This window comes from Hylobates moloch, unplaced genomic scaffold (assembly GCF_009828535.3).
Source record: "Hylobates moloch isolate HMO894 unplaced genomic scaffold, HMol_V3 SCAFFOLD_8, whole genome shotgun sequence".
NCBI classification, from domain to species: domain Eukaryota; kingdom Metazoa; phylum Chordata; class Mammalia; order Primates; family Hylobatidae; genus Hylobates; species Hylobates moloch.
Genome location: NW_026652283.1, coordinates 26,265,536 through 26,285,192, shown reverse-complemented (window position 1 = coordinate 26,285,192; position 19,657 = coordinate 26,265,536). Strand labels below are relative to the sequence as shown.

Below are 19,657 nucleotides of genomic sequence, written 5' to 3'. Positions count from 1 at the left end.
ACTGCAAGGACCTGGGAGTTAGTGTGTGGTAATATGCACTTCAAGGCTGGAAGAGCTGCAATGTACAATGCCAGGACATTCCTGCCCTGCACTCTGAGGGATGCTGCACACGCCTAGGCCCTCTCAAAGCTATTCACACAGTGAGTGTTACTAGTATTGGTTAAAACAGCATTTAGGCTTGGAAGCGAAGCCTCTACAGAGTTCTTTTTAGCGGAAGGTAGAAAGAACACTCTGGAATAGAGAACTACATTTTCTGATTGCTGTCAGATCGCTTTCTAGAGATCACAGATGCCAAGAGCAGGGATTAGATTGGTTTGGAGCACAGTGCTGGTGAAGGCTGGCATGCAGGGGTACAATACCTAAGGTGGGTGCACTGGCACTTCGTTTACGATCTTCAGATATCCCAACAATGCACACAATCACACGCAGCCCAATGGAGAGAACACAGAGATGACAAAATGAAACACAGATCAGACTCCTCCTCGCCAAATACACACCGTGAAGGAGAGGCATGCGGCACACTGTGCTTCTGATGTTACACACAGGCTCAGTGTCAATGTTAATTTATCCACTATCACAACAGATGGGAAACTCCATGATGAAGTCAAAGGGAATCATGATTTTAGGTCTTTCCACTAAGTTTATGCCACAGGAGAGGGCAGGGTGAGAGTCTATATATCTTCACAACACTAAATTAAATCCACGGAGGCATTTTTTGCTAAATTCCCCCTAAGTCATTCACCTTCGTTTCTGAGAAAGAGAAATGAATCAATGAATGAAAGAATAAGGGAAGGGAAGACACTGCTCTTTTCCTCCTTGTGGAAGAATTAGGGCAGGCATTTTGGCCATACGTACCCAAGTTTGGTGCACTTGCTGTTCTCTTGTTACTTTTGATTTTAAAAAAGCCCCGGCCAAAGGAAGATCTGACTTTTCGAGTGCCGAAGGGGTTGTCATCCATGGAGGTGTCCTGCCCTGGGGGTCTGGGAGGAAGGGTCCCAAATGGCCTGCTTTCTGCTGGAGCTCTGTCCTGAGAGGCAGATAAGAACAGTGAAACAGCTTTCAGGTGCAGTATCCTTAGCACATGCCAGGCTAACAGCAAATACTCAGGCCACATCCATGAGTTTATTCAAAAGAATAACTGAACTAATACATTGATCACCAATGTCAAATGCCTTATCAGAAGTTGAAAAAAAATCAATTCTGAAAGCTACTTAAGAAACAACAACAAAAGCAACAAGGAAAACATGTTCATCACTAATCTAGAATCAATATGTTTAGGGCTTTAAATATTTAGGATACAAAAATTCTTAAATTTTGTTTGCCTTATTCCTCAAAAGACATGGAGATATTACATAACCAGAATAATAGCAGATTTCTAACTTTTCTAACAATTATGACACGGATTTAGCTATAACACAGTTCATATTCTTATATTATAACTATGTCAATAGAAGCCCAATATAATATTAATTATTCTACAAAGCAGGCATTAGTTCAAACTTCTATACCAGCAGTATAAGGAGATTCTATTCCAGTTATTTTAAATATTCTCCTCAAAGAATAAGAAAATGAAGGCACAGTGAGCAACTTTATTTTGAGCTTTTTGGTTCTCTGAATTGGCAATTAAAGCTGGCTGTAATACAGTATGTTATATTATTTTAGTATTTATACAAAGATGCTTTGCCTAGACCAAGGTCCTGAAGTGTTTCCCCTATGTTTTCATCTAGCAGTTTTATAGTTTCTGGTCTTATCCATCTTGAGTTGATTTTTGTTGATTTGGTGACAGGTGGAGTCCAATTTGGTTCTTCTACACATGGATATCTAATTTTCCCAGCACCATTTATTGAAGTGCGTGTCCTTTCCCCACCGTATATTCTCGGCACTTTATACAAAGATACTTTTGTCTTCTTATTCTCATTTCTCTAAGAATTCTTTCCCTCTGTTTCTTTTTTTGCAGAAGTAGAAATAATTCTTGCCCTCTGCTTCTTTTTTTTGGCAGAAGCAGAGAAAAGGGTGAGGGGATATAGGTATTTTAGGTGGTTATTTTACTCTATATATCTACAGCTCATAGAAACCAAAAGTTTACAGGTGGCACAATTTAGTGGTATTATTATCCATGGCTCAACAATGACATCGAAATCATATAACCATTTATTGAACTGAAAAGACAAAAAGGATTTTAATTATAGCTGTCGCCACTGGCTGCTTTGTCAATTCTGTCCACATATGACTCAGGCACTAAGAGCCAACAGTCAAGAGACTGGATCTGGAAGTAGCATATCAGGCTGTAATCTTTGCAAGGTTAATGACAGAAAATCAGAGGACAGAATAGGCACAGTGGCTCATGCCTATAATCCCAGTACTTTGAAAGGCAGAGGTGGGAGGATTACTTGAGCTCAGGAGTTCAAGATCAGCCTGGGCAACATAACAAGATCTCATCTGTACTTAAAAAACAATAATAAAAATAAAAACAAAACAGCCCAGTATGGTGGTGCATGCCTGTAATCCCAGCTACTTGAAAGGCTGAGGTGGGAGGATCACCTGAGCCCAGGGAATCGAGGCTACGGTGAGTTATATTTGCACCACTGCACTCCAGCCTGGATGACAAAGTGATACCATCTCAAAAAAAAAAAACACCAAGAAAATCAGGGGAAAGAAGAATCGAGCACATGTTGATGACATCTTTAAACATACCAAAATGTTTGCTTTAGATGGACACCGGGTGTATAAGCTAATGGTAATCTAAGAAGGGCTTTTGAGGAGGTCTAAGGAAGCTCAGTTATGGTCATTAGGAACATTAACTAGCATGACTGGGAGATAATGGTTTTGTTTTTTAATAACTTATTGAAGTGAAATTCACGATGTTGTGCAACCACCACCTCTACCTGGTTCCAAAACATTTCCATCACTCGAAGGCAAAACCCCTTACCTTTAAACAGCTTCTTCCCATTCTTCCCTCCTCTCACCACTGGTAACCACCGATCTGCATTCTATTTCTATAGATTTATCTGTTCTGGATATTTCACATAAATGGAATCATATAATATGTGAACTTTGTGTCTGGCTTCATTTAGCGTAATGTTTTAGAGGTTCTGAAAGTTTTTATCTACTGGAGACATTTAAGCAATTTACATGTAATGGAAGTAGAAATATTTTTGCATTGTAATTTGGACAAAAAGTTACCTCTGAAGTCTTCTGAATAGATTCCTTTTCCTGTTCAAAGCAATAACAATAGTTAAGGTTGTTAGGGAAATCCTTTTTATAATTCTGAATTTGTCACATACAACTCCATAAGTTAAAATAATTTTATATCTACTTCTAAGCTACAAAATCTTAATATTGTTTATTTTCCAAAATGTTTTATTAAAGTCTCCATTTTTGGTTTTACATACTATTTTCAATCCTTCATATTCATACTTCTTAATATTTACTGTTAAACCTAATATCTAATAATTTCCCACTAAAAACCACAAGCTCTTCATAAGAGTTTTATTTGCAAAAAGGGAAAAGATGAAGATCCCTAAATAGTTTTTTCTCAGGGTAACAGACAAAAAAATAAAAAACACAGAACCCACCCCATCAGATGTCTCTTTCTTCAGATTGCCCAGGCTGCTGGACTTTTGCAGACTTGAAGTTCTAAAAATAACAGTAATAACAATTAATAATAAGTGGCTCCAGTGCCACTGTTTCTAAGTAAAACATCTTGGAAAGCAACTAAAATTGAGTGTGGGTTGAATCCTGGTAATAAAAGAAAATCTGGAATCAGGCAGTCACTTATGTACTTAACCAAATGACAACATTTAGTTCTTTTAAAAGCAGGGGTGATTAACTGTCCTGCCAATAATTCTAACTGTCTTGCACACATTAGAAGAGCTGGAAAAGCATGTAGGACTAGCCTTGTGATGTCAATATTCGAAAACAAAGCAGTGTTTTCCATGGACTAGTGCTGCGTCCTCTGCGTGTACTAGGAACTTTAAAAATACTCATGTACTATTTATATCTAATCCTTCTAATTAAAGTAAAGAATGGAAGTTTTACTTTTCGATTCACAAGGGAATCACTTTTCTGAGTCTGGCAAAGCAATTCATTTTATAGTTCTAATTAAAGCATAGTAGAGGAATCCCTAATGCTGCCCGTAATAATTCATCTACTATCCTAGCAAAGGCAAAGAGACACTATAAACATCCAGAGACTTTCTCTTTCACATAATTAGTATTCAATTACATAGAGCTGGTGTTACTAAAAAATTGAAGGTAGAGATATGTGACCAGTTTAGAGAGAGTGACAGAGAAGTAATGTATTTGGCTCTACGAAACAGAATAATATAAATATGCACATTTCCAAACTTTCAAAAGGCATTTCTTCTGTATTTAGGTGTATTGCCAGAAGTATCAACTACCAAATAAAGTAAAAGATAATAGTGAGAAAAGAAAAGATCTCATTTTTGAGTACTGCTCTGAAAATAGACTTTCCTAATTTAATCCAGACTTTAACTTGGATAAACATAGATAATAGGTCAGTTCATAAAACTGAAAGTGCAAAAAAACCCATCTCAGCTTTGCCAGCATCACATCATTCCCTGCGATGCCTTCCCACTGGACTCAAAATATGTCAGTGCAAAAATGAATTAAAAGCATTGAACTTCAAATGAAAACTGATGAGGCAAGGCTAAAGATCTGCAAAACCCCAGCATGCGATCTGCAAAACCCCAGCATGAGATAATAGCAAACGAGAAATTATTTCTTTGTAAACTTACAGCTCCCCACCTTCACCCCCACCCAATTATTACAGCTACATTAATTTATTCAGTAATTTAACAGCCTCGGTCATTTGCTGTTAATATGAGTAATTGTTAGAATAACAGAACTCTCTCTAGCCTCAGTCACATTTTTCACATTCAATAAAATGTAACTTACAAAAGATTATCACACAGTTGGGTATCAACAGTGGCACCAAGGATTATCTTTCCATCACTAAAATGTAAAGAACAAAAGGTATTTATTAACTTCATGAATAAAAGACCATGTATGTTCTAAGTGAACAGATAAGTCAAAAAATTGTGCAAAGGAAGCTATTTCTATTTTTTTTTAAATGTCCTATTTTATTTGGCCTAAAATAAGACTAGACAATTTGGGAATATGTTGGCAAAACATTCTATTTGCTTAGAGACAAACTACTGTATCCTTTTCCTGTCCCCTTCAGACCCATCCTTCAAACGCACTCACAGCACATGACTGTGACTATTTAGTTTACAATCCTTTGACAGTTACCTATGACCTCAGATATAAAAATCCAAGTTCCTTAAACTTTTTTTTTTTTTCTTTTTGTGACAGAGTCTCGCTCTGTCACCCAGGCTGGAGTACAGTGATGTGATCTTGGCTCACTTCAGCCTCCGCTTCCTGGGCTTATGTGATTCTTGTGCCTCAGCCTCCGAGTAGCTGGGATTACAGGCCTGTGCCACCACACTCAGCTAATTTCTGTATTTTCAGTAGAGATGGGATTTTGCCATGTTGGCCAGGCTGGTCTCAAACTCCTGGCCTCAAGTGATCTGCCCACCTTGGCCTCCCAAAGTGCTGAGATTACAGGCGTGAGCCACCACACCTGGCCAAGTTCCTTAAAATCTCTTTCTAACCTGACCACCCTACCTCCCCAGCCTGATCTCTTATTATTTCCTGCTTCACACCTTTTATTTCCATAATACAGAACTGATTACAGATCCCCCAGTGGACGTCTTGCTGTTTCTTGCTTCTCTAGGTAAAAATTGTGTCTGTAAATAAATGCGATACATCCTTGTCTTTGGCTGATCTACTTTTTTGAACATTTATATTGCACTGTTAATAAATGACATACTTTTCTTCAAATGAAGTCTCTGGCTTAGGAGTCAACTTTGATTTTTCAGAAGTTTCCATGCTGATAGTTGCTGGCAGTAATGAAGGGATGGAAACTTGCGAGATGGTGGTATGGAACTGTAATGTAATTATAAAAAAATCAATCAATCAATCAATCAATCAATCAATCAAAATAAAACACAAGCCACAGAGTAATTAAATAAACGTAAGAAAATTAAATGGTCTATTGACAAAATCTCATAATCAGTGTTCAGAATTCTGTAAAATGATTTCAGAATATAAACATCTATGTAGAAGAAGTACTAATCAAGGAAATCATTCTGGAGGAAGGAAATTTTTTAACTTGGTTCTGAATAAGACACTGAATATTGTGAATAAGACGGTATACCATTAAATAAGTTAATGGTAATTTTTTTTGTTTTCTTTGAGACGGTGTCTTGCTATGTTGCCCAGAATGGTCTCGAACTCCTCGGCTCAAGCAGTCTCCTGCTGTAGCCTCGTGAGTAGCTGAGGCTATAGACATGTGCCACTGTACCCAGCTAGTAATAGTAAATCCTAACAACCTTAAGCCCTGGCTGAAATGTTGGTTCTGACACACTTGCCTAAGTGATCAGTGATCTTAGCAAATCACTTCGCTAGGCATCCATCAGTTTTGCCCTCTGTAAAATAAGAATGACAATGCCTACCCTGCAGGTTGCAATGATTTAACGTAAGATTGGGTAACATGTTTTGCTTTCAACACCCTGTTATTATTATTATTATTATTTTTTTTTTTTTTTTGAGACAGGGTCTCACTTTGTCATCCAGGCTAAAGTACAGTGCTGCGATCATGGCTCACTGCAGCCTTGGACTTCTGGGCTCAAGTGATCCTCCCAACTTAGCCCTATCAAGTAGTTGGGACTACAGGCATGCACCACCACAGCTGACTAATGTTTAAAACTTTTTTGTAGAAACAGGGTTTCCCTATGTTGCCCACGCTAATCTGGAACTCTGTGCTCAAGCAGTCCTCCTGCCTCAGCCTCCCAAAGTGGGATTACAGGCATGAGCCACTGTGCCCAGCGAAAAGCTCCATTTCTACTTTAATTTCTACTACTAATCTTATATGGAACACTGGTAAAGCCAGTTAATTATTATTCTATGTGCGTACTAGTTGACTAATTTCAATTAACATAATTGATGAAAAGTGTAATAAAACCAATTACAATGGACTTTGTGGCTACCACTTAAAACACTTTGCTTAATGATAATAATAATATTACAGCAACAAATAAAATGCATAACACATTTTCTCAAACAAATGCTTTGTGCATCCTAAGGAAGGAGTCTGTGAAATAATTTTAATACTTCGGTTTTCAATAATTTTTTACAACTGTAGAGCAGTTAGATTGTGGGCCACATCATAAATGAATAAATGAAAAATATTTCAGTAAAAAACAAAATGAACAAAGTTTGCCACAGCGAACTCCTGCCAGTCAACCAGTGACAGTTCTTCACTTCTGAAAGCTGCCTGGTAAGGACTCACACCAGTGAACACACATCTACACACCAACCAGTCAGCAACAGTCTCACCTTAGTAACCACACATCTACAGTGGATGTCGACTCACACTTGCCTCAGAAAGTCCACCAATCCTTGAGCTCCAACTGTCCCAAAAACCCTACATGTGATCAGCTGGAAGAGAATGTACTTGACCGGGAACACTCACTTACTTAAGTAAGCAATACATTCAGCTTTGTGATTTTTGTTTCTGTTATTCACTGGTGGTCTCATCCTTTAATGCAATAAAAGGTTATAAAATGTGAAGTCATATTATTATAAAGTAGGAGATTACTTCACTATCAATTTTTTCAGTTTGAATCTTTATGATGAATCCTGGGCAACTTACTTAGCCGTCATCGCTGTTTCCTGAAGTTCATTTGTCTCTTGAGATTCCTAATCATGGGGAAAATATAACTATACTAACAGATCTATTTTCTTGATCTTTTTCAAACTCTAAGACTTTAACTCCAAACTCAGATCCCCCTCCTGGCTTTTCTTTAAAAATGTGGCTGAACTCCCTCAATCCTCATCAAACCATTCTTGTTACAAACTTAAAACCTGTAATTAAACTACAATTCACATAGCAAAGACTTTTTCTAAAAGGATATGAGATTATTTGGGTGTACCCTACATGTAACACTAGTTCTATAACTGCAGCAAACTCACTGGCTGTCAAATATTATTTTTGCTTTCAATATAAATATATATCTAACAATTAGAGGATATTTTCCACCAAGTATTTCTTATTCCTTAACTAATTCCTTGATTAATGAAATATTTCAGCCCTCTCCTACATTTAAGAGAGAAATTTTCATTGTTTTCTCCTTGAATTCATTTTCATTCAGTTCAAATTTCATCTTCGCATTGTGTAATTATCAGCAACAGATATAAAAGTAAAAATGCCACTTGGTTTCTTCTCACTACCTGTAGTAAAATGTGAGAAGAGAAATGACCAAAAAAGGAACTGCTAAATTAAGGAAGCCAAGATTGTTTAAACAAGGAAACTATTTCCCATTCCCGGTCTCTCTAGACAAAAAAAAATTACACTAAAATTAAGAAACAGTTTCAGGGCAAAGATCAAGCACAAGGGTTATCAGGAAAACATGGTCTTCAGGTGAGCCAAGGATGTGGCTGTAAAACCCTTTGCTAAGACCTCAGGATGGACTAAACTAGAATCAAATAAAAATAGAAAAAAAATACCTTAGGAAGATTTCAGTAGTGCTGTCTCATTGAACCCTGAAAAATGATCAAAGGCTCTAAAAATAATGGGATGTCCCACTGCAGCCTTACAGGGAACCTTAGCTAGGGACAGGCTTATGGTGAAGATAGCTGTGGATGTGTTCTTCTGTAATGCAGTGAATTATAACGTGATTCGTATGAAATTCTAAATGTTTAAAGTATTACACCAAATTAGACTCAAAGGGACAGAGATAATGGAAAACAAAGCGATGAATTTGGATATCTTTGGGCACTTTTGCAGGCACAAAACTGAGAAAACTACTTATCTGCAAATACAGGCAAAGGAAGGATGACTTAGAGGCAAGAGCCAATAGCCCAGAGGACTGGCAACACGTGCCTGGCTGGATTTTGGAATTGCTATGGACTGGTGACACCTGTGAGCCTTCCAGCTCCCCTTTTCTAATGGGAGTGGCTACTGCAGTTACATTATGCCTACCCAACCATTGTATGGGTGTGTGGAGGGCAGATAACTGTCCTTGAAATCTGCAGCTCTTTAATTCAATGAAACAGTCCTCAAGAAGCTATGCACAAGGAACTGTACCTGAGGAGCTTCACCCACATCTCGACCTGGTCTGGGTGACAAGATCCTGGGATGCTGACGCCTCACCGGAATGAGACTTAGGGGTCTTCGGAAAGGGGGCGAGTGTATTTTGCATGGGAGAGGGATGTAAAGCGGTGTAGCCAGAGGGTAGATTATATTTTGCAAATATGGTTGCACCAATATATCCCATCCCAAGTGTCCTAACAATGTAACGTTGCCACTTGTTCATCAAGAGGTAGGTTCTATGTTTTCTCTCCTTGAATCTCGGTGGGCTGTAGGCCTGTGGCTACAGCAGAAGAGATGCCATGTGATTTCTGAGATAAATCATAACACGCGATGCAAAGTTGCCCCGGCCTCTTGGAATGCTCACCCTTAGGACTGTGAGGAAGCCAAGTGGTCAGACGTAGTTGTTCTAAATGGGGCCTCAGCTGAGGTCCCAGCCAAAAGCCAGCCTCAACCACCAGGCATATGAGTGAGTTAGCCTTCAGATGACTCAGGCCCAGGCCTTCACGCCACTCCAGCTAATGCCAAGTGGAGCAGAGACGAGATGCTCATGCTGAACTCTGCTAAAGTGCAGAGTCATCAGCAAAAGAAATGCTGTCATTGAAGCCACACAGTTTCGGTGTGGTGTACAACAGATAGCAAACAGATTTTCATGCCAGTTTGATGCAAAGTAAGGAGTGTATAACTGTTTACTCCTCTCCAGTTGCTTCTTCCAAGTCTAAAGAAGTCAGAAGAAAATTTTATTCAATTATCTTTCAGAGTCACCATCAGAAGTGGCCAAAGTCTATTTATTTATATAACCTCACTTGAGTTGGTAATGGAACTGAGAAAGGAACCCATGTTTTTCATGTTATGAGCAGTGTTTTAACTTTCAATAACACAGTCTCTTCAACACAAAGGAAATACTGAAAGTCTATTAATACCTCTTCGGGAACACTTGTGTTAAATGGGTCACGACTGGGAGATCCCGTTACTGGAGTGGGTGATGGACTTCTCTCCAGATCACTGAAACCCTGTGCATCCAGCAAAGAGGAGAGGGAACTGGAATTGAGCAGATCCTCATATTCTCCATCTTTGCCTAGGAAAAGACAAAGCAAAGAGAAGACAACAGCAGCTTTTGATTTATATTTCACTTTTACAAGAAGATAAGAATCCCAATTATAATGAATATAAAATTTTTTCTGATCCTCAAAAATCAGAGTCAGCTTCTCCTGGCAGCCGTTGAAAAACAACAACATAGGACCTAGGAAACAGCATTTGAAACTAAGGCCAGGGGCTCTTGGGCCACAGTGGGTACCTGTGATATTAATAGATAAAGTCATACTTGATACATTGACTCATCAGATTGAAAGAAAATTAAAAGTTAACTTTTTCCAACAACTCTCTTGTAACTTTGTTTTAAAATCAGGGGCTTACAAATTTTAGTGTAGAAATATTCAAACTGAAGAATACCTGGTACAAAAAACAAATTCCGAATAGCAACAAAGTCCCATTTAAACAACTTAGTTTTCATCACTGCTGTGCTCTTGAAAAAATATAGGAGAACAGAAAAAACAAAAAGACAGATGACCTTTGATCTCTCAAGAGGATCCTTTTATACCATTTTAAAGCAAAAAACGTCTGATGGAAAAAAGCAACCACATATTCACCAAAGCTGCAAACTTGATAATTTTTTTTACATCTCTAGAAATCAAAAGGATTAAATGGCGAACAGCACAGTGCCAGATATTCTTTTTTAAAAATAGAAAAAAAGATAAACTTAACACTCTAATCTACAAATAATATGAAATGGTAAATCATATACTTGTTTAAAGATCTTAATCAGACCACAGCTTCTTAATTTAGGTGCATGTTATTCTAATTTTATCAGAATTTGGTGTCATTAGAATTGTATGAGGATTAACTAAATACAACTCCTAGTGAGAAATCACTGTTTATACAACTCTTTATTGGAACAGAACATAGTTTTCAAGGGTTTAAGAAAATCAGTGCTGCTGTACATCGTTAAAAAACTACCTCTTTTATTTACGTTTGTATGCACAGGAAAAAAAGCTAGAAATAAACAATACACAAAAATGCCAATAGTGATCATGCCAGTGAAATTATGAGTGATTTTTATCTCTTTTCTTTATTTTCCAAATGTTTTACAATATAGTCTAATTAAAGGAATTAATTTTTTCTGCCTTGGTTTTAAACGTAAGAATTGGACAGTTGAAATTCTATAAAATCAAACAACATTTTAAACGCCATGCGTATGTAAAAATTTATCACTTACAAATTTGCAATACTCCATAGGATAGAGACTGTTCTTCTGAAGGCATGGAAAATGCTGAGTGATGAGAATTGCTAGTCAACACTGATTATTAGAGGTTCATTTGCTCACTCAGATATTTATAAAATCGATTACGCCAGACCCTGTATACAAAATTTTTTTTTTCAAAAATCCTGATCCAAAGCAGGATTTTCCTTCTCTGTGAACTCATCAAAATTAAAATTTCAAAATCTGAGTGCTTCATGGGGACATTCCAAAAGAATTGTTTATATCCAGTGCTTATGTTGAGAGCAAATAACTCTATTTATGCATTGCTAAAAAACAAGAGCACTTTCAAATTTCCTCCACATTTGAGGATGGCCAATTGGCCCATCTGCAGATAAAATAATAATAAATACAACAAAGCGCACAACTCTCTTTATGTACCTGTCTTACAGGGTTTTTCTGAACTCACCATGTTCAAAGCTGAACTCAATCCCCCTTACCCAGCCCAGTGTTCCTCCTCTAGGCTTTCCCATATCAGTCAATGGAACCATCATCTACCCAGTTGCTTTAGTTGGAAATGTCTTTCTTGATTTCTTCCCCCTTCTTCTCTATCTCATTACACCACTGTGTCAATCCACCATAACATATTCCCAATCAGCAACTATCAGATTTTTTCACTTGGAATACTGTAAATCTCTGAATTGGTTTCTGCGGCTCCCAATACTGCTCACTTCCCTCCATGGCCCACGTGTTACCAAGGTCATGTTGCTGACATTTTTTTTTTTTTTGAGACTGAGTGTCACTCTGTCGCCTAGGCTGGAGTGCAATGGCGCAATCTCGGCTCCCTGCAACCTCTGCCTCCCGGGTTCAGGCGATTCTCCTGCCTCAGCCTCCTGAGTAGCTGGGACTACAGGCGCCTGCCCCCACGCCCAGCTAATTTTTTTGTATTTAGTAGAGACGGGGTATCACCATGTTGGTCAGGCTGGTCTCTAACTCCTGACCTTGGGTGATCCACCCACCTTGGCCTCCCAAAGTGCTGGGATTACAGCCATAAGCCACCACACCTGGCCACCACACTGCTGACTTTTAAAACCCTTCAGTGAGTCCCTCTGCACTTGAGCAAGAGCTTAACTCCACCCCTTGCACTACCAGCGGTTGCCCATCATTACGGTCTCATCTCATCCCCTCTCCCCACTGCCCACCACCTTGCAGTTGCACTGGTGTTCTTCTTCTTAAGCACGCCACATTCTTTTCCCCCTAGGCTCTCTGCATATACTGTCGTCTTTCTCTCTCTGGAATGCTATCTCATCAACTCCTTAGAGAGGCACTCCCCGACCAATGACTCTACAGTACACTCACTCCTCAGGCTGGACAATTTCTGGCAGAGTACAGTTGTCTAATTGTTCAATTAACGAATGAGCTACCTAATTTGGGACAATGTGTATGATCCAGGAAAGAAACTGAGGCCAAATGTGTAAGTTTATAGCCACTTAGAGTCAACCAAAGTAGAAAAACTTTTAGAGCTACACTCTACCTTTTTTACCTTGGGCCAGTGCCACCGTATCTTGCATTTTCTTGTACCTGTTCAGGCACTGTCGAAGATCTTCTATTTTCCGATCCTAGGAACAAAATAAATTACAATCTTTAATCCTATGTTCTTAAAAGAGTAATAGTAATTGCTTTTACATAAAGAATATCCATGATTCTGCCAAGAGAGCATTTTAAAAAAAGAATAAGCAGATGTGAATTATTTACATTATTTAAAGAATAATTCTAAGCTTTAGGAGAACTGGTAATAACTAGACTATATTTCCTACATACATTAAAGATATGGGCAAAGTACCTCTAAATTTAGAGATCCTATCCTTTAGCTGCCATCTTTAAACAAACAAAGACAAAACAAGGTAATAAGATACAACACAAAAAAAGAAAAAAGTCAGCTTCAGTTACTCTCCTCTCTAAGTCAAACCTTGAAAGAAAGACCCCCATCTTCTGTCTTTATTAGCCATCATTAATCACCATCTGGCTTCTCCCCTCTCAAAACATTCTACCAAGGTGACCTCCTGTCTATTAAAAACAGTGAACACTTTTCATCCTTTTTCTTTTTTTTTTTTTGAGACAGGGTCTCACTCTGTCACCCAGGCTGCAGTGTAGTGGTACAATCTTGGCTCACTCCAGCCTCAACCTCCTGGGCCCAATTCACCCTCCCACCTCAGCCTCCTGAGTTGCTGGGAGTACATGCATGCACCACTATGCCCAGCTCATTTTTGTATTTTTGTAGAGATGGGGTTTCACCATGTCGCCCAGGCTGCTCTTGAAATCCTGGGCTCAAGTAATCTGTCCACCTTGGCCTCCTGAAGTCCTGGGATTACAGGCATGAGCCACCATGCCCGGCCCCAACCTTTTGCTAATGTGACCTCCATATGGCACTTGACTGACCCCACTCTTTCCTTCTCCTTTTCCTTATCCATCCACGCTTTCTTTTCTTCGATTTTTATTTCTCAATCCTTTGACCAGATAGCTGTTGAACTTCCATAACCCCCATTACTTCTTGGACTATAAAATGCTAGAGCTTCCAGGTTCTGTCCATGACCGTCTTTGCTTTTCCCATGTGCTCAACTGTGTTATGAAAATGGCCTCCCTAGCTCCTCCCATTCTCATTCTGGGCCTGGCCATGTGGCTGGCTTTGGCCAAAGAGATATCAGCAAATGTAATTCAAGCAAAGGCTTGAAAAGCATTTGCCCTTTGTGGCTGCCCTGTGGTGTGGCTCTAAGGAACCCTGAGGAACTATGTGAAGAAGTCTAGTCTAGTCTACTGGAGGACGGGAGACCATCTGGAGAAGAGGCTAGTCCTCCCAGCTGGGGCCAACCTAAACCAGGCTGCCAATCACTGGACATGTGAGTGACACTATCCTAAATTATGCATGCAGTCTCATCTAAGCCACCAGCTGACCGTAGACGTCTGCTAAGCCAGCTGAGATCAGAAGAATCACCTAGCCAACTCACAGAAGTACAAGAAATAATAAATCTGGCCTGTCACAAAGCAAAAGCTAACTGACACATCAACTGTGGCTTAGTCCCCACCAATCTACAACTCTACGTTTCTCCTAAAATTGATGGGTCTCACTCCCCACTAATCTATATTTCTACATTAATCCCAAAATTTAGATTCATGTTCCAACTTTCTGTAAGAAATCTCCTTTAGAAAGTCCCATAAGCATATTGAATAGACTATATCTACAATTAAGCTCATTCTTTCCCTTCAGTACTTGAGCCTATGCTTGGATTTCCTTAACTCCTTAAGAGCACCATCCATTCACCCAGTTGCCCAAACCAGAAACTTACTCTCGTTTTTCAAATCCAGAGATCTTAAATCTTGTCAACCTGTAAATTTCTCTAAAAGCTCTTCCCACCTTACCACTTCACTGCTATTGCCGTACTTCAAGCCCTCTTCATTTCTCACCTATTTTAACAGACTCTTAACTGTTTACCTGTCTTCACTCTCCTGTTCTGCTACCAGAGTTAGCTTTCTAAAATGGCAATTTAATCATGTCACTGCCTACGGTTTACAAGCTAAGACCCTAAATCAAGAGCATGGTGTACGAAGTGGCCTGCCCCCTGACTCAGCTCTGTGGTCGTCCCCATGACCCTACTCCACCTGCACTTCATGTTCCAGCACAATCCCAGCATGCACTGCGCTGTTTCAAACCTGGTCTCGAGACAAGTTTTGATTCATGGACCCTTTGCCTAAGAAGCCTTTATTTTCCTGATGAACAACTCTTGCTCTTCCCCAGAATTTGCTCAACTATGTCCTCTTTGAAGTCTTCTGAACCCCCGGCCCCACAAGGAAGTTATATTACTCTGGGTGCTCCTATAACAGTTTGAGCATTTCATAAGCCCTCATTCAACACAGGGAGTTTTGTTTGTTGTTGCTTTTTGAGGGACAGAAATGAAAACAAAATGAATTTCAGTGATTTTTTTTTAAATAAAAGTTACGGTGGGCAGCTTGCTAATTACTTTTTATTCAATAGTGAGAAACATTAGCAAAAAGGAACCTATATGAGTAGGTATGACAATCAGTTTATTTCTAGGCAATAAAGAGCAAATAAAGAGAATGCAAGGCAAAAATAAACAAGGAGATAAGAAAAACAGAATAGTCAAGACTGAAAGAAACTTACAACGGGAGAAAAAGATCAAGATAAAGTTCTTTGACATTTTGTTGTTTTTTACTTCCTTGAAATTACTCTTCTTTTTGGGAAAATGTCCCCTGGTTCTATTCATTCAGGCAGATAAGGGGAGAGACGTTCTGATGACATCAGCTGAACACAACTGCGGCTGCCTGCTAGATACGTGGATGGTCAGGTAAGCCACGAAGAAACCCATTGCTTTCGTGCGGTAACTGCATCCCTGCCCTTAGCAGGATGAAACATCAGATGTGGATAACAAGAACCAAATGGCGGGGGGAAACCTGTGGAAACCTTGGAATGCAGGCAATGTAGCTAACGTAAAGCCCGTGCCGCTGTTTGCTGGTATTTTATCTCTCAGGAGAGCAGAGACAATCACAGATGTGAAACAGGCCAGGAGTGTAAAGGAAATAATGAGTAAATGGAGGACAAAACCAACATGACCATGAAGCTGAGGCTGTCAAGCTAGCTCCTTCAGGACCCACAGGCCGGCCCAGAATTTTCAGTGCCCACAGACAGGATGTACTATGGAATGTATCCTCTCTCTTACATGTCATGTGAATATGCGGACCTGATCAGAGAGTTTGAACATTTTCTGAATTCATGGGGGCAGGAGTTCTCAGTGGAGCCAGTGCAGCTCCTCCCTATTCCTGTGCATACAGCCCACCTGGGAGTGTGCACACCTGCCCCTCACTCCTAGCAGTGTTCTGGGCATGTTCTTTTAAAATGGGATAGCTCATGAAACTGCATGGAATGGTCAAAATGGTGTTAAAAAACATCCACACGTATATTTAAATTTCATCTGGATACCTTTTCTTCATTTGCTGCCATCAAAGACTCCACGGCTTTTTTCATTTTTTGTACTTCGATGTCTGAAAATAACATCAAATCAGAAGTCAGTTTAGTTCACATGTGTGACAGTGATAAGAAGTTATTTACTCTCCAGACTGAAATATTTTAAGGTAAAGATGTTAATGATTTCTTTCATTTATTCTTTAAAAAGGGCACATTTAATACCCATATTCTCTTTTGGAAAAATCTGAAAAGATGGACATCTTCTACCTCACCTGAACAGTTGCCACTCTAGAAAGAAAACAAGGGTGTGTGAGAACTAGCCATCCTCTCTTAAAGCAACAAGAGAATCTTCATGAGAACACTGAAGATGAAATTTCAGTGCTATAGTAATAAAAACATAATGTTTTTAAAACAGGAATCTATAAAGCAGTGCGTGAAAGCCATGAATGGTATATATAATGAGAAAAGCAGAGAAAATGATAGTTATAACCGAGATAGAGGCATGAATGAATGGTAAGCGCCTAATGGCTTGTAGTATTTACATCAGTAGTCATGCTAAGAAGCTGGTTGTAGTTCCATACGTAAGGATAATAAGTACTTTGCTTCATCTATAAACTTCATTTCCAATACTACCTTAAGATAGATTTCAAGACATAAAGGCCAAAGTAAGCTGAATGTGATTCTCCTTAAAATTTGATATTCAAATACAAAAGCGTGTTACCTGAATAATAAAAAAACTTTAATATTTTAAAGATGAAAAGTCACTCCAGGGCCTGGTGCGGTGGCTCATGCCTGTAATCCCAGCACTTTGGGAGGCCAAGGTGGGAGGACTGCTTGAGCTCAGGAGTTTGAGACCAGCCTGGGCAACATAGCAAGACTCTGTCTCAAATAAATAGATAAATGAAAAGTCACTCCGAAATGAAATTACAAACTAAAAAATTCAAACAGGAAAAAAAATCAGCTAAAGTTGCCTGCTTCTGACAAAAAAAAAAATTACTGAAGATAATATTTTTTTTTTTAGAGACAGTGTCTTCCTCTGTCATTCAGATGGAGTGCATGGCACAATCACAGCTTACTGTAGCTTTGAACTCCTGGGCTCCAGTGATCCTCCCGCCTCAACCTCTTGAGGAGTTGGGATTACAGGAAGTGAGCCACCACATCCAGTCTTCTTAAGATGATTTTTAAAACAGTGGTGCATCATTCAGCATTGGTGTAACATTTTCAATTAAGATATATTCTATAGGAATTGAGAATTTAACATCTGGGGGAAAGAGCCCCTAAGGAGTTAATGTTTTTCTTTTTTAAGAGATGGGGTCTCACTGTTGCCCAGGCCATGGTACAATGGCAAGATCATAGCTCACTGCAGCCTCAAACTCCTAGATGCCTGGGGCTCAAGTGATCCTTCCACTTCAGCCTCCTGAGTAGCTGGGACTACAGGTATGCACCACCATGCTCAGCTAATTTAAAATTTTTTTTGTAGAGACAGGAGCTCACTATGTTGCCCAGGCTGGTCTTGAACCCCTGGCCTCAAAAGTGATCCTCCCACCATGCCTGGCAGGATTTATCTTAATGTTGCATTAAATATTCAGGCTCCACTAATCAGCTGGATTCAATCGCTGTTGTAACAACAGAATATGTTCAAGGGAGCTTCTAATAGATCTCAGACAAATACTGGACTTCAAAACATTGAAAAGCAAAAGCAAATTTCAAAATTATCTTTCAACTCTGGTAAACCTTTAAAATTGTGAGTTTTCATACTATAAAAGTTATTTTCTCCTCTGACCCTGTATCACCTAGACTGCAGGGAAAATGTTTTCTTACATCCACAATGCTGTGTGCCCTGTTGTACCCTGTAGAGCAGAAAGGTTGAATCAGACAAAATCTTCAAAATAATCTTTTACCTTATTGTTTTATTATCCACCCTCTACTGTGTACACTCTGAAGAAATGGAGGGCTTATCGATGAAGCAACTTTACATCTTTGGTGAGAGAAATGTTTTAAAACACATGCAAAGAACAGTCCAAGGTAGCATTTTTGGTGAATGTAAAGGCTGATGGAAATGCACCAAACCTTACTTTTTTCTTTGAGCTTCTTTTTAAAATTTTCATCTGTGCAGGAAAACCCATCGGATTGGAAGTTAGCATATATTACAACAATAAATAATATTTTAAAATCACTACTATTTAGTCTCCTTTTACCTAAAATAAAGGAAATCTAACCTCATAAAAACTTTTTCAGCCTATTTTGTGACTGCAGGATTGGTAGTATAATAATGCTCTGTGTGAGGTTAGAAAGAGAATATAAGACCTAAATTTGAGTTACTACCTCTGTCACTTCATTTTTCTGGACCTAGATTTTCTCACATTAAAATTAGGTTTATGGACTACAAGCAATTCTTATACCATAAACGATGAAAACCTAGTTAATGTCACTTGTTTTTGTATTTCCATCACAGTTTGATACCTGGTCCTCCTGAATGTGACTAGAACACTGCTTGTGTCACATGCAACTCACCACTCAAGTTCAACAACACTGAAAGGGTCTATCTCCTGTCCAGTAAGATGAGTCCACTGAGGATGCAGTTAGATGCTATCCCAATATCACCCTGACATGAGCTTTCTAAAGACTTGCTCTCAATCCCCATAGTTAGCTGGTGGGCACTGGTAACACAAAGTTCCCAGGTTGGTTCGAGTCCTCCGATCAGATTTTGGGTAGCATTACTCTAATATCTTCTAGCCCACAGCTCCTGTGATGCCATTTTATTCTTTTTTTTTTTTTTTCAGAGACAAGATCTTGCTCCATTGCCCAGGCTGAAGTGCAGTGACACTCTCATAGCTCACTACAGCCTCGAACTCCTGGGCCTCAAGTGAACCTCCCTCCTCAGCCTCCCAAGTAGCTGGGATTACAGGAGTGAGCCACCATGCCTGGTGAAATTTGAAATTTAAAAATTTCAAATCTTAAAAAAAATTTTTTGTAGAGACAGGGTCTCATTGTGTTGCCCAGGCTGGTCTTGAACTCCTGGCCTCAAGTGATCCTCCTTCCTCGGCCTCCCAAAGTACTGGGATTACAGGTGTGAGCCATTGTACCCAGCCCATTTTATTCTTAAAACCCTAAAAGCATGATCAGTATGACCTGTTTCTGAATGTCCCTTATCAATACACAATTATATATATGCCAAACAGTAGGTAATGGGGTGGGGCGGTGAAGCGGTTGGCGGTGAGAATCCATTTTCCTCAGGTTTGATGAATTTT

The 19,657-nt window shown here is 39.2% G+C and overlaps 1 protein-coding gene across 9 annotated transcripts in view; it reads right to left on the bottom strand.

Moving 5' to 3' along the window:
• Positions 1-19,657, bottom strand: part of LOC116472806 (liprin-beta-1) — a 160,724-nt gene that overhangs the window by 17,624 nt on the left and 123,443 nt on the right. For 2 of the 9 annotated variants that reach the window (XM_032159906.2, XM_032159899.2), the window contains 10 exons: positions 18,482-18,514; positions 16,422-16,483; positions 12,963-13,047; positions 10,095-10,249; positions 5,851-5,966; positions 4,917-4,973; positions 3,576-3,636; positions 3,184-3,213; positions 856-1,027; positions 360-392 (listed from right to left, as the gene is read on the bottom strand). In XM_032159906.2, the coding sequence (XP_032015797.1) occupies positions 360-392; positions 856-1,027; positions 3,184-3,213; positions 3,576-3,636; positions 4,917-4,973; positions 5,851-5,966; positions 10,095-10,249; positions 12,963-13,047; positions 16,422-16,483; positions 18,482-18,514 (804 nt within the window). The remainder of the gene's footprint in view (positions 1-359; positions 393-855; positions 1,028-3,183; positions 3,214-3,575; positions 3,637-4,916; positions 4,974-5,850; positions 5,967-10,094; positions 10,250-12,962; positions 13,048-16,421; positions 16,484-18,481; positions 18,515-19,657) is intronic. The other 7 variants (XM_032159902.2, XM_032159908.2, XM_032159905.2 and 4 more) reach the window with 5 other exon arrangements.